We start from the raw sequence: 14,597 nt of genomic DNA on the forward strand, positions 1-14,597 counted from the left end.
TTTAATGCTTTGACCTCCGTCCCTGACCTATTTTATCTGGGCAAACCCAAGTAATTGCTTTCCCAGTCTCTGCGCTCAGGCCTTTGCGTTATCAGCCGAAGGCGGCAAGGCGCCGTGCTAAGATCGGGGTCACTGGCTTGTGTGTCCCATTCAGCCCCAGCAGCCCCAGGGAGAACAGGAAGGAGACCGGAGGCATCCCGGGGGCTGCAGGTCCCAGCCTAGACCCCGCCATGCCCAAAGGGCTCCCTGATGGGGAAACGTCACGTCACGTCACGTCACGTCACGTCACGTCACGTCACGTCACGTCACGTCACGTCACGTCACGTCACGTTCCTCAGACGCGCACCCCGCCGACCCCCGCTCCCCCACGGGCCGCGGGAAGGTGCTGCGTGCGGCTACGCTCCCCTCATGGTCACGCCCCTATAGGCGGGGCTTATGACGTGTCCGCCCCCGTCTCCGCTCAGCGAAGGGGGGCTCCGCCCTTGCTGCCTGACGTCACCGCCCGCCGCGCAGTACGCAGCAGGTGCCGGCGCGACGCGGGTAGCGGCTCAGGTAGGTGGGGAGCTCTTACGGGGGGCCCCCGTGGGGCCGGCGGGCCGGGGTGCGGGGTTGGGATCCTCCACGGGTGTGCGTGTGGGGCTGCGGGCGCCGGGCGTGGGGCCGGGAGCAGCCCGTGTCCCGGCGTCTGCCGGGGGGAGCTGCGGGTGGGCTGCGGGACTGAGCCGGCCCGCCCCGCCGTGCGGTGAGGGCTGGTGGCCACGGGGGCCCCGCGCGTGTGGGGGAGAGCCTGGGCGGGACGGGGATTTGGGGCCCTTGTTGCGGAGGGCGTGTGTGGGCCAGGGTTGCTGCTCCGGGGAGGGCGAGCAGGAGAGCATCTCGGGGTGAAGCGAGGGGCCCGTCCCGCCTCCGGCAGGCCAGCGCTGCCCCGGTGTCCCCGAGGTGTCCCCGAGGTGTCCCCGCGCGGTTCTGCAGCAGGAGGGCGCATCGCTAGGGGAGACCCCGCGCTGCCCACCCGGGGGTGTCTCCCCGCCTGCCAGCTCTGGCGGTGTGTTTTGTTTTCAAAAAGTTGCTTTAAACTCTTTCAGGGTTTCGTTGCAGGGAGCGAGGTTGTTGCGGGGCGTCGTGGGGTTTTACAGTCCTGCCCTGTGCATCGGGGAGAACGGTGCTGTTCGGCTGCGTTTATGCCACGCAGGGGGAGAAGAGGAAGGCAGGCGTCTGCGCTCGGAGCAGATGGGCATGTTTAATACTAATGGGTTTATTTAGTGTGGAGCGCGAGGTATGCTAGCACTTTCTGAGTAAAAATAATAATGCTGCGTCGTGTGTTTAAAAGCCATTATGGTTGTCCTGGATTTATGTTTCCTGTTCCTGTAGCCGTTGGAGACCTCATTTGGATAATTAAATGTCACGGTGAAAGAGGAGAATAAGGAAAGAAGAGTCCTTGCCTCCTTTCCTCTACCACACAGATCTGGCAGCCCCTTCCGATACCAGCGGGGGGACCCTCTCTGTTCGGGGCAGCGCCAAGATCTATTCCAGTCAACCCAGATTGATGTTTATCTCTATCTGAAAGGGAAAAAAAAAAAAAAAGTACTTTTGCTTTTGGTGCTTTCACCTTTGCTATGACACCAGTGTGAGCAGAAGGTTCAGATTGATTGTCTGAATAGGGTAAGTCTCATAAGGTAGTAAGTGTGGGTGAGTTAAAACGGCTGAGTGGAGCAGCTCTGTGCTATGGTAAATATAGCTGCAAGGTACAAGGTGTGGGAAGTGCTGCTGTGCCAGAAAATGGGTATTTTTCTTTCAGCTGCATCAGTTGCTTTAATGAAAAGACTGACTTTTCCTAGAAACACTGGGTGTACTACTGTATCAGACTGACTGAGGAGGAGGCAGAAAATGCTGAGATTTGATACATTTTAGTGATAATACTTCAGTGCTTTTTGGGGGCAGTCAGGAATTAGCATGTGTGTTGCATAATGATCTTCAGCACTGCACACAATACTGTTTTTATCAAGTAGTGAAACTTCTTCAGTACTAAGTCTGCTAGACTCTGCCTCTGTTTCGTGTGCTATAAAGGCCATCTTTGTTAAAATACTGATTTGTCATTCCCCGAACGGTTTGAGAGCGGTAACTGACAATCTGCAGCGGCCAAAGAGGAGAAGAGAATGTCCTGTAAGCGAGCGGCTCTGATGTGGGCTGAGCAGATCCTGCGAGGTGGTACCCTACTGTCAGTTAGAGGAGAGGACTCTGGTGTTTTGCTGCCATGTGTCCCCCCCAGGTCCATATGACATTTTAAATCATGCACTACTTTGAGCTTGCTGCTCAAAAAACCAGAGGTGTCCGTGTAAGTGTAAGCAGCAATGTTCTCGCTCATTGCAGTGGGGTGATGGGGAATTATGTGGAGGGCTGTGTTCGTGGTAAACAGAGGAACTACCTGTTTTCAGGGTAGTTCTGTGCGTGGTCAAATGAGTATGTTACTTAATTTTTTCTAGGAGGTCAGAGCAAGCTTGTGTGACTCTGGATTTTCAACAAACAGGTCTGTGTTTCTCCTGTTCCCTGTTTGTGATCTCCCTGTGCCGTGGCTGTAGGCTTAGCAGGAGGCTGTGAAAACTTCTAGTGAGAGCTGAAGACTTGAATGAGCAGGGTTCGAATGCCTGCCTTCAGTATTGATGTTTTCTACTCTACCAGTTGTGTATTGTCTCTTTCTCAACTTCCTGTTTCTGAACTGAAACCGAATGGCTCAATGAGTAGAAAATAGCACTCTGTAATTTTTGGGAATAGGGGAAGATAGCAAGAAGCCTGAGTCATTCAAGCAGACAGTTGGTATTGCCAGGTCTGGCATCCTGCCGGCTGCAGCTTGTCTTCCCACAAAGCAGCCTGGGAGCCTCCGAGGCTGCTCACCGAGGGCGGGGAGAGGTTGCCTTCCCCCAGGCGCATGCTGTGCCACCCTCTGCAGTCGTATCCCAGGGAGCATCTCCCAGCCGAGTCCCGGTTACATGGAAGAGCGTGTGCGCGTTCCTGCTGCCACCACGCTGCTTTCTTGGAGAGGGAGCTGTGCTTCAGTGCCTGCCCACAGCCCTTCAGGGTTGCAGGAATTCACCTACTTGGAAGTGTCTGGTCTATTGTATTCCTTATGCCAGGCACCACCACTACTAAACAAAAGCTGCTGTTTCTTTTACTTGCTATCAGAAAAATATATGCCTATATTAGTGTTATAATGCATTGTTGTGGCTTTATTCAGTCTTATGAGCTATTGAGGGCAGTGCCCTGAACTGTAATAGCTCCTCTTCAACCTCTGTCGGAGTGAGGCAAACGCTTTCTTGGTTTCCTGACAACTGGTATCAGAGGTACTTGTTTGTGCCCTATGACAAGCAGCCATTAAAAGATTCTTGCATATGCCCTATGGGCAAAGTAAGGCAGCATGTTTCAACTGCATGTAGGATGTGGAAAAGCTGAAAAAGTGAGGAAACGTGAGGAAAAAAAAACCTCTTGTCTCATTCCATTTTCCAGGCTGTCATGAAAATATCTTTCTGAGTAATGAGATATTAGCTGTAGAAAATGCATGTATTTCTGTCTGCATACACTGACTTGACTGTGTCTTAGAAGCTGTATGCTGCCCTTCAGTGTGTTTCCTGCTTGAGATGGTAGAAGATCATCATGCAGTCCGGGTAGTATCTTCCACTGAATCCGTCAGTGTATCAGAGCTGAGGGCACTATCATGAAAGACTATTGCTGTTTCACTACTGGGATGCTGCCAGAACACCATCTGAATAACACATATGAATATATTAACTGTGCCTATTAATTTTCTTGCCAGTCACGCTGCTTGTTTCATGTTCTTTTCTCAGTTGGACCAACAAAGCTTCTTTTTTTAACTATTACTTGCAGGGTCTAGTTTAATCTGACAGTCGGATGTTTTCATTGATTTTTTTGGTTTTGGTATTTGTTGCACTGTAAAACTGTCGTAATACCTCCTGTTAAGAACAAAATATATTTATGTATTTCTAAAATGTAGCACGTTATACAAAGACTTGAACAAGAGCAGTGCATGCAAAAGCATTCAAAACCTGAAACCAGGGTGGTAGTGCCCATACCTCTAGTGATTTTTGTGTAATGGGCTTTGCTTTTTCGTATGTTTTGCCACAGGCACTTCTGTAACTGGGCAGTCTCAGCTGTTGTGTCAGCAGCAAATGCCTTGGCTTATAACACTAGAGGGGCTGTGCTGTGGTACTTCTGGCATTGTAATTGTCAGTCTCTGGTGTTAAGAAATATGTTCTTAAAGCCTTTAATCAGATGTCTGAAGATTTTGAAATATTTTCCCTGTAAGGGTGCAGTTCATGTAATAACAGTAGCAGAGCATTAGGTATTTTTTATTAACACTTTTAGTGTAGGAACTACACAGGCAGCTATTTCAGCTTCATACTTTTCTTCTGCCATGCAGAACATGTAGGTGGACAGCATATTGCAAGCAGGAAAACTTAGCAGTAAGTTATGAGTAGTATTTCTGAAGAGGTTTTGTATGTTCATAATGATTGATGAGCCATTGAAGCTTGTCTGCCGAAGGAAAATCCTGGCATTCAACCTGTGTCAGCATGAGGCTGCGTTGTTAAGAGAGTCCTGTGGAGACAAAGCAGCAAAGACAGATCCTGTGACTGCAAAGCTCTACAAAGGACGTTGTGTCTGAGGCAAATACTGTCAATGTGACTACAGGCCCTGTGAGGTGATCAAAACCCTGGTTTTTGAAACAAAAATCACCTGGAAACTTGCATATCGATCATGGTTTTATTAAGAAGGCAGGACAGATCATGGGACTGGAGAGGTGGGACAGTTTGTTGTAGGGACACGAATGCCAGCCTCACACATCAGGTCTGCTCTCCCTTTGCACAGATGGCCAGATCTTGGGCCTCCAGAGGGCTTGGAGGGTGCTGGGAGGAGGGAGTGCCTGGCTCAGGAGCTCAGAAAGATAAATGCCTGTTCATGCAAACCACTGTTCACTCTGGTGAGCTGCCTGATCTGGTGGCTTCAGCCACTCAGAACAGCAGCTGAGTGATTTTGTGCAGGAAATGCCAGGCAGCCACTTAAATAGAGGTGAGGAAGTGCACATCTTCCTAATGGCGGTGGAGTATCCCGTAGCCCTGGAGACCTCTTAAGGAAATGGGTTTGAAAAAACCAGCATTTTCTAGCTTTTCCTTTGATAGCACAAAGCTAGGCTTTTCACTTTTTCCTAGACCTGCATTTTGGGAAGTAAAACACTTTTGAGCAGCTTTTATCAGAAAATGTGGGTCCAGTTCTTCTTCAGCTATTACTGTAGGCTATTGGTGCTGCCTGCTGAAGTGAGCTTGGGAGCAGCCTCTTCATGGAAGCAAACCAAGCAAGAATGGAATATCTTGCAGTTTATCTTAACGTACCTTTCATGCAATCACTAAATGGAGCTTGCAAAGAAGCTGGTAAGAGGGAGACACAGAACCAGTGCCATTTAAGAGCCACTTGTGCTTTTTTTTAATTTGGAAATTGTTCATATGAAATGTAATTTAAATTCTAGGCTGGTTGCCAAAAGCTGGATTGTTGATGTTAAATGTACTTTCCATTAGAGCTCTGTATTGGAAAACCACTTCCTAGTGCTGCAGGCATTGGAAGGGGTGGATTACATCAGGGTGCCCCAGTTGCCCTTCTTAGGATCTGTGCTTCTCACTGTGCCCTCCATCTTCATCTGTGCAAAGGCAGCTGAATCAATGTCTGACATGCCCAAAATGTGATTCCTCCTGACTAGAGCAGTGTATGAGGTGTGGTGCTTGTTCTGCTGTCCTAAAAACAAACAACTTCTTGCCTTCAAATTCCTAAAATCTACTAATTGGGCTTGGGGTTTGGTTTTTTTGGGGGGGTGAAAATTGTCTAGGTGTTCCACACTGCTGATCTGCTTTGGTTTTTCTTAATTTATTAATCCCCTGTTTATTTACAGAGTGCTATTTCTTGCACTGTTCCCTATGCAACAGAAGGTGTTTGACCCTGTTTCAGCACCCAGATTAGGCTGTCATCTTCCCCCACATACACAGTTTTTTATATTTAGTTGATTAATTTGAATAGGAGATTGCATTTGAAGTATCTGACTTGCAGGCATCTGTCTGTAGGGATTGGCATTTCTTCGCAGGTGGATTAGCAGCTGTGTAAAAATGCAGATGGTTCTATTGTGCATGCTCGTTTCAGTTTTGCCAGGATAACAAGGTGTCATCAGTGCCAACAGGTAGAAGCAGATTCATACTGATCTCTAGTCACTTTGAAGGCCAGAATTATGCTGACCTGAGAAGAGATGCTTGGGAGCACCAGCCTTGTAAGTGGCCTTTTGGAGGAGGGAAAAGGATGAAACTGAGTCATCTTGGCAGGGTGTGAAGGCTCTTTGGGAGCCTTCATGCTAACAAAAGAGCTTTCCTTGCATAATGCTTTCCCTTGTTCTCTTCATTCTTGGTGGTTTTCCTGCATCATGTTATCTTCTGACGAAAAGTCCTACCTGTTCAGGCCCTCACGCTGTGCTGCAGGGCTGCTCTTGTGAAGTAAGATGGTGGTCAGATATCTAAATGAGGCTACCGATTTCTTTTTTCCTAGATTAGGGGGGAAAAAAATCCTTCCCAGTGATTCCTAAATATAGATAGGTAAAGGTTGATCTCACTTGATTCATAACCCACCGTGTGCTGATCTGTAAAAAGAGGTAGATAAGTGGCAGCTTGTGGATGATGAGACTTTCCCAGGTTGAAACTGAGGCTGTTTTCAGAGGCTTGTGGAAGAGTCTGATACTGGTCAGGGAAATGGTGGAAGAGACTCTGTATTGGTACTTCGGTGAGCACTGCGTGTGAGAAGGAAAACAGTCTTAGCTGTATGTGTGCAGTGATAGACATTACACGAGCTATTACCACTTGGAGGGATCCTGCAGTTACTATTAGTACGGTGCAGCTTGAGCTCTGTGTTTGGCTTAACATATGAGAAGAGCTGTCCTGGGAGTGGGCTAGGAGAGAGACAGAAAGCAGAACATGACTGCAGCACTGCACAGCAGAGCTTCATGCAGCCTGCTCCCTCCCTCCCAGACAAATGATAAAATTAAAGGTGCAGCAATGGGTGGTAAGAATGACCAAGGAGTAGGACAGGCTTTGTAGAAGCAGAGAGTCCTCAGCTGAGGAGAGATGCCTGGAGAAAAAAAGCTAATAAATTAATGAGTGTGCTGGAAGAAGAGAGTCGGGAGCAGTGACTGACTAATTCTGTAACAGCTGCATTGGTATGCTGACCCTGTATGAGGCAGTAAGTTTAAAGCAATCAGAAAGAAGTAGGTATTTTCAAAGCTTAATGATGAAATTTGTTTCTCTAAGGTGTCTTGGTTGCCAAAATGGACAGGTTAAAAAATATACATAGTGTACAGAAAGCATCATAGTTCTGTACTTGCACCTTTTGTTAAGCCTTAGTCAAAGACAGTTTACAGATGTAGATGGACTTATATTCTCACATAGGATGGTGGTTCGTATGTATCGATACATGTGTGTGTTTATATATATACATGCTCATATAGTGCCACATGTATTCTTTATGTGATACATTATGTGCATACTCCTACTTCAGTGATTTTTTTTTTTTTTTTTAGACCTATGGGAGATGGTGCAGCCTTTTGGGGTATGGTAGCTGTGTGTTTAAAAATACAACCCTTCTGTTAGCGTAGGGGAAATTATGTTTGCTCAGCAGTGTGGAACAAAGGAGTTTGAAGATACCTTAAGGAAACTTAATGATACATTAAGGAACTTACCTTTTATCAAAACTACTAATGGCGGGGGGAAGAGGAAAGAATAGGACCATGTTTTGTCATTCTCTTTAGTGAACTAGTAATTTCTTTCATTAACCAGCAGCAGATAAGGCAAATGCTTAGAGACAATCAAGGAAATCTTTATTTGCCAGGTTTAGTGCTAAATGAAGTTTCACATCAGGTAAGTCTATGCAGCACTGTACTGGTTTTTCCTGATGGACTTCCTGGAGTGCCATGGAAAACAAAGGGCTTTACTGATGCGTTGGCTTCTTTCTTTAGAGCTTTGTCTGTGAGAGGTGCTCATTGGGAAACCTGCAGATATGAGCCCTGATGCAAGCTCATAGGAGTGGGTCTTGGGTGCAGCTCACATGGAATTACAGCTGGGGTGAGAACCCACAGCAAAGCCTGGTAGTACCTTTGACTAGGAGCTTGAGTATGTCTCTGAAAAGTGTCAGCTTAATGATGCAAGACTCTGCCTTGCAAGCACATACCCAGGTCAGTAAATAGGGTTAGTAATCATGTAAAATCATGTGTGAGTTCATGAGAATGAAAAAAATCTAAACATTGCCACACAGTTCAAAAAGGGCAATAGGGAAGGGTATGTGTAGCAGTAACTGATGGTGGAAGTGGGAACAGGGAAAAATTCTTCCCAAAAATGTAACTGGGGACAAAGACCATTGTGAGCAGACCTTCACAGCTGAGGCAGAGCTGGGACAGAATGGACAGAAGTAGTACTTAGGACCTCTGGAGGACCTGGTTTCCACAACCACCTCCTGCATTTGCTGAATGCCTTGTTAAATTGTTCAGGAGTTTTCTCATTCATCACAGATAAATATCCAGTACGGTTGCTGCTGAAACTGATCTTGCTGGATGCTCTGTCTTAATTCTTGCCTAATCCCACTAGTGTTACTTTACCCTCAACTTTGAGGAGAAAGGTGAACTTTTGCCCTGGTGGAATATGCCCTCTTAATCTCGTTCTTCATCTTTTCCACTGTTCTGCTGTTGTTCTTATGTCCCTGCCTAGCATCTCTCTGGCTATAGTAGACTCTCTTGTTGTGGTTTAGCCCCAGTCAGCAACCAAGCACCACACAGCTGCTTCCTAACTCACCCCCAGTGGGATAGGGCAGAGAATTGGAAAAGTGAGGAAACTTGTGGGTTGAGATAAAGACAGTTTAACAGGTAAACCAAAAGCCATGCACACAAGCAAAGCAAAACAAAGAATTCATTCCCTATTTCCTATTAGCAGGCAGGTGTTCAGCCATGTCCAGGAGAGCAGGGCTCCATCACGAGTAACAGTTACTTGGGAAGGCAAACACTGTAACTCCAAATGTCCCCCCTTCCTCCTTCTTCCCCAGCTTTATATACTGAGCATAATGTCATATGGTACAGAATATCCCTTTGGTCAGTTGGGGTCAGCTGTGCTGGCTGTGCCCCCCCCTCCCAGCTTCTTGTGCACCCAGCAGAACATGGGAAGCTGGAGAAGTCCTTGACTAGTGTAAGCGCTACTTAGCAACAACTAAAACATCTCTACATTATCAGCGCTGTTTTTAGCACAAATCCAAAACACAGCCCCAGACTAGCTACTATGAAGAAAATCAACTCTGTCCTAGCTGAAACTGGGACCGTATCCACCTCTTATTCCACACCATTTATATCATGCCCAGGTCCCACACTATCCAATACAACCTCATTAACCACCACACTCCTTCCCATCCTTTGACATAATACATAGCTATCATTCCCTTAGGCTGTGGACTGCTCATGTAAAATGTCTTTAAAATGTCCACAAATGTTCACAAAATGTCCACTGAGGTCTTTTAGTCCATGACTTCGGGCTCTATCTGCTGTGATGGTCGCTCAGGAGAGGAGAGGTGGTGTGTTTCGTGGAATTACGGGGCACCAAAGCCACCTTGGGTCAGGTCACTGTGGCACTTGCATTGCTTCTTGTAAGGCTTGTCCTCCATTGGTTCAGGTGGTTCCTGCTATAATAATTCCTATAACATGCAACTCAACTCACAGGTTGCAACAATTTAAAGGTATTTCCATTACAATCTCCACCCCTGGTCCCTTTGGACCAGACTGTTGGGTTTAACATTGTAATGAACTCCTTCCCTTGCCGCTGCTCTGGCTGGACTTATCCATAAACTGCAGTCCCTTAGGGGCATACCTGCTCCAAGAGGAGCCTTATCTAGGAGCTGCAGTCTCTCCAGAGATATACCTGCTGTGGCATAGGCTTGTCCACAGCCACAGTTGCTTTGAGGTGTACTTGCTCCAGCAGGGACTTATCCTTGGGCCACAATTCCCTTAGAGCTATACCTGCTGCAGCACAGACATAGCCACAGACGCTTTGAGATATACCTGCTCTGGCATGGGCTTATCCATGGCCACAGATGCCTCAGGATGTCCTGATCCCATGTGGACTCATCCACAGGTTGCAGTCCCTTCGACTCAGGTTCAAACTGCAGTTCCAGTCTGTCTAGTACAGCAGCACAGAAATAGAAGCGATGCCCTGGCCGTCTGCTAGCCCAGGCGCCTGGCCGTTGCTGTTATCAGAATGTTCCCAGGCACAGCATGGTAAGGTGATAAGCAGTACAGCAAGCAGCAAAGAGCAGCTAATAACGAGCACTAGACTCTAACATAGAGTAAGGCAAGTGAGCCCCATGGCAAGCACAGAAGCCAGACGATTAATAGCTAAACAGCATTAACAGCTATAAATTAATTCTAGCACATTGCAGTCAAATCTGTCATTATCTCAAACCCTCCAAGCCCCATGTTGGACATCAAAAAAGACTGCTGTGGTTTAGCCCCAGTGAGCAACCAAGCACCACACAGCTGCTCACTCACCCCCGCCCCTGGGCCCAGCAGGATGGGGTAGAGAATCGGGAGGGTAAAAGTGAGGAAACTTGTGGGTTGAGATAAAGACAGTTTAACAGGTAAAGCAAAAGCCATGCACACAAGCAAAGCAAAACAAAGAATTCATTCCCTATTTCCTATTAGCAGGCAGGTGTTCAGCCATGTCCAGGAGAGCAGGGCTCCATCACGAGTAACAGTTACTTGGGAAGGCAAACACTGTAACTCCAAATGTCCCCCCCTTCCTCCTTCTTCCCCAGCTTTATATACTGAGCATAATGTCATATGGTACAGAATATCCCTTTGGTCAGTTGGGGTCAGCTGTGCTGGCTGTGCCCCTCCCTCCCAGCTTCTTGTGCACCCAGCAGAGCATGGGAAGCTGGAGAAGTCCTTGACTAGTGTAAGCGCTACTTAGCAAAACTAAAACATCTCTACATTATCAACGCTGTTTTTAGCACAAATCCAAAACACAGCCCCAGACTAGCTACTATGAAGAAAACTAATTCTATCCCAGCTGAAACCAGGACATCTCTCTCTCCAGTTTTTTCCTCAGTCCCTCTCCTGCAGTAACAGGCAAAAGCTCAGTTGCTAGCTCCACTCCAAACCTCCCTCCTATTCAGAAACTGTTTTGGCATGTTAAGCAGATAAAGAACACTGGTATTTCTTGTTCCCTATGCTACCATTTCCCTGTTTTGTTAAGCCGTTGTCAGACATGGATTTTTAACTCCTCCTGTCCAGTTTCTCAGTCTTTTCTGCAGCGCTGCTGATGTGCAGCTTTCTTTGCTCATCCCTCACGGCTCTTGGTTTTAGGGAGGCTCTCATCTTACCACACTCTTTCAGTGGTTTCTAAGCTTTACCAAGTACAGGCTTGTACAGCTGATGATACCCACCTCGGACCTTTCAGCAGAGATGCTTTTCTTCCTATCTGGTTCCACTGGCAGTTCTACCAGCTCTCCAAAGGGTTTTTGGCATGGTCCCATGCTGGGTACTTGTACAGAAAGCAGGCAGCCGTGGAATGGTGGACAGGCTCCCTGGTTGGGTAATGAAGAGTATGGGGAAGGGAGCGAATGCCAGGCCTGATGCTGGAGGGTGGCACCTGGAGGTCTCAGCACAAGTCTCCGTGGCAAGGGAGCAGCGTGACAGCTGAGTTTAAGTTATCCACTGCCTGAATTCAAGTTCACAGCCAACTGAAGAATTGCAATAGCTTTTAAGCCTTGCTACAGCACTGAAATGGCAATGATAGTGCATGTAGATAAATGAATTGATGTATATGAAGGGACAGAAGGGAAGACTGGACTTCACTGAACTTCACGGAAAGGATGGGTTGAGCTGACCATGCTTTTAGGTAGGAGGGCATTGGGAAACTGAAGTAATTAATGTGACTGTTTGCTGGAGCTTGGCAATGATCACCAAAGCAAACTGTGTCCTGAGGTTCTTAAGAAAAGGTTTACAAACAAAAAACATGATCTGCAGTTTGTTGCCTTTGAGTACCTTGTGTGTGTATATATCTGTATCTAGGATGCCAACTTATAGCCTAGAACAGACCGGGGGGTGCTCAGAGAAGGGGGAGGTGGGTGGAGGGGCTGGCGTCTGCCTGAGGAGCAGACAGGGTTGGGGCTGTTCAGCCTGGCTCCCACATGCCTCCTCCTTGGTTTGGTGAATCTTAAATTCAGGGGGGTGACTACTGATCCCTGCCTCCTGCAGTTACCTTGATGGGGTAGGAGGCAGTTTTCCACGAGGCACACAGCAGAGCTTTGGATCCCCTTGCACCAGCAGCAGGCACTGCCTTGGGGAGGCTGAGCAAACTCGTGGGGAGTTCACAGGGGTCTGCTGGTTCTCTGGCTTGGGCACCAAACGGTTACCCTGCCATGTGCAACGGTATGTAGCTATACACATGCACTCGCTCTAGCCTTGTTCTTCTCTGGGTACTTGCTTTTGGCTGCTATTTTGGGATGATTATCTGAGTTAGAGGAACATTAGTGACCTATTATGTCCTGATTCTCAAGTTTGTTGCGTTGAAGTGAGTTGTAGGCCTTGCTGCCTGCTGTTCACTGGCTCTCTGAAGGGACAGTTTCCTTGCTGCAGGCTTGGCAGAGACGTTGCAGTGCAGTACAGTGGTTAAAGAGTCTCAGGTTAACGTATGTTGTGTGTGTCCGTTTTAAAATGAGCAGTTAAGTGGCCTGGATGGTCTGGTATAGGAACAAAAACTTCCTCTAATCCCTGGCATTGGTGAAACAGTTAAAAATCTTGTCAAAGACATTAAGAAATATCATTTGAAAGGTAGCAGCACTGCCTTAGCAGTTAACTGGGACTGTGCCTGGTTTGCACAGCAAGAGGAGCATTAGAATGAATTCAGGTGAAGGACAAGTGCAGGCTGGTGGGGCCTGAGAAGACCCAGCCTGCCAAGACTGAAGGGCTTATTGGTGACCTTGTGGGAGGGACAGTCAGTGGTCTCTGTTCCCTTGGAGTGCACCTCTGGAGTCCTTTCGAGTCAGCAATGCTCTCCTGGACATCGTGTGTGATCAGACTGGCTGTTACTGTGAGAGTGGGATGGGGCTGCATGCGTTGAAGAGCCCCATGGTGCTTGTACAGCAGCAAGCATTGTGCTAGCAACATTCGGGCAGGAGTAATGTGTAAATAAGCAGAGACCCTAGGGATCCTTCCTTGGGGAGGGACAGTCAGTGGTCTCTGAGGCAATGAAATAGCAAGCTGTAAACAAACAAAGCTCTCTTCAGCACTGTCGGGGACTGCAGCAGCTAAATATAGCCCCAGAGGCTTGACTCACTTGGCTTCTGCCTCGCAGATGACTGATTTGGGCTTGCTATAGATTACAAAGGTGAAATTCTTTAAACTGTGTTATGCCAGAGGTCAGTCTAGATGTGCTAACAGTCTCCTCTGGACTCAAAATCCGCATGTCCCCAAGAGCAGGTGCACAGTACTGAACATCCAGGTTGATCTAGCCCAGTTGCTTGCCCTTTCCAACACCAAGAGGATCCTGCTTGTCAGCCTCTCCTGCTCCATGCTGGCAGCAGCAAGCCTCAGTGGAGGCAAATGATGCTCCTGGTATTTCTCCCTGAAGCCTGTGGTGTGTGGGAGGAGGGGTGCAGCAAAGGGGAAATGGTGACCCTTCTGCACCCTGTAATGATAAAAGGAAATGGAGAGTCATGGTCTACTTCGGTATGATGTAGTATATTGTACTACATATGATGTATGAAGTCATGACCTACTTTAGTCAGGATGGTTCCTGAACACATAGTATTAAGGACACTTCTGTTTCTCAAACAAGGGGAAGCTTCAGAAAGCTAATGTAAGAAATGGTTTGCTTAGTCATGCTGCTTAGACGTTAGTTAAAGTTGCATTATTGTGACAGTCTTGTCTTTTAATGGCTGTGCCATGAGTAATATGTTAGATAGGTTTTATGAACATCAATTCTCTGAGGTGTCTTAATGTTGCTTTTTGAATGAGACTGAGCCCAAGGTCCTGATTGCTTGTGGCTGCTTAATGATTCAGTTGCATATTACTGGAAGAATACGCTATGTGCTGGGTTACAGTGTCATCAGGAAATTATTCATATACAGTCTTGCTCCAGAGTGCTGGTCTAGGTGCTTGTAACAATTAGCAGAAGTGCCATGGACATTTGTATTAACTCTTCCTCCTGTCGAGGCTATCAAAAATGTCTGGAACAGGCTGCAATTTTGCATGCTTTTCTTTTTTAGTATTGACAGAAACATAAAGAAACACTTCTAAATCTCTCTTAATGGCAATTTAATCACGAGTAGAAGCAGAGCATTTCGCTTTGCAGTTGCAAGATTGTTAAAAGTCTTAGGGTGGATAGCTGATGCATGACTGGAAAGCAGCAAGTCACTGTTGCTGAGCTAAAGACATGTCACTTAAAAGAAATAACTTGAACTCAGTCTCTGTCCCTGTGATAGGGTTAAAAATAAACTCACTGCTTGGCCAGATGTTTTGAGGTCTG

The 14,597-nt window shown here is 47.2% G+C and overlaps 1 protein-coding gene across 1 annotated transcript in view; it reads left to right on the forward strand.

Moving 5' to 3' along the window:
* Positions 1 to 420: 420 nt before the first annotated feature.
* The window catches only part of CYSTM1 (cysteine rich transmembrane module containing 1), a 31,232-nt gene continuing 17,055 nt past the window's right edge, over positions 421 to 14,597 (forward strand). The window contains exons 1-2 of the mRNA XM_075102380.1: positions 421 to 552; positions 2,484 to 2,527. Of these exons, the coding sequence (XP_074958481.1) occupies positions 436 to 552; positions 2,484 to 2,527 (161 nt within the window). The 5' untranslated portion in view covers positions 421 to 435. The remainder of the gene's footprint in view (positions 553 to 2,483; positions 2,528 to 14,597) is intronic.

Source organism: Phalacrocorax aristotelis, chromosome 8 (assembly GCF_949628215.1).
Source record: "Phalacrocorax aristotelis chromosome 8, bGulAri2.1, whole genome shotgun sequence".
Classification (NCBI taxonomy): domain Eukaryota; kingdom Metazoa; phylum Chordata; class Aves; order Suliformes; family Phalacrocoracidae; genus Phalacrocorax; species Phalacrocorax aristotelis.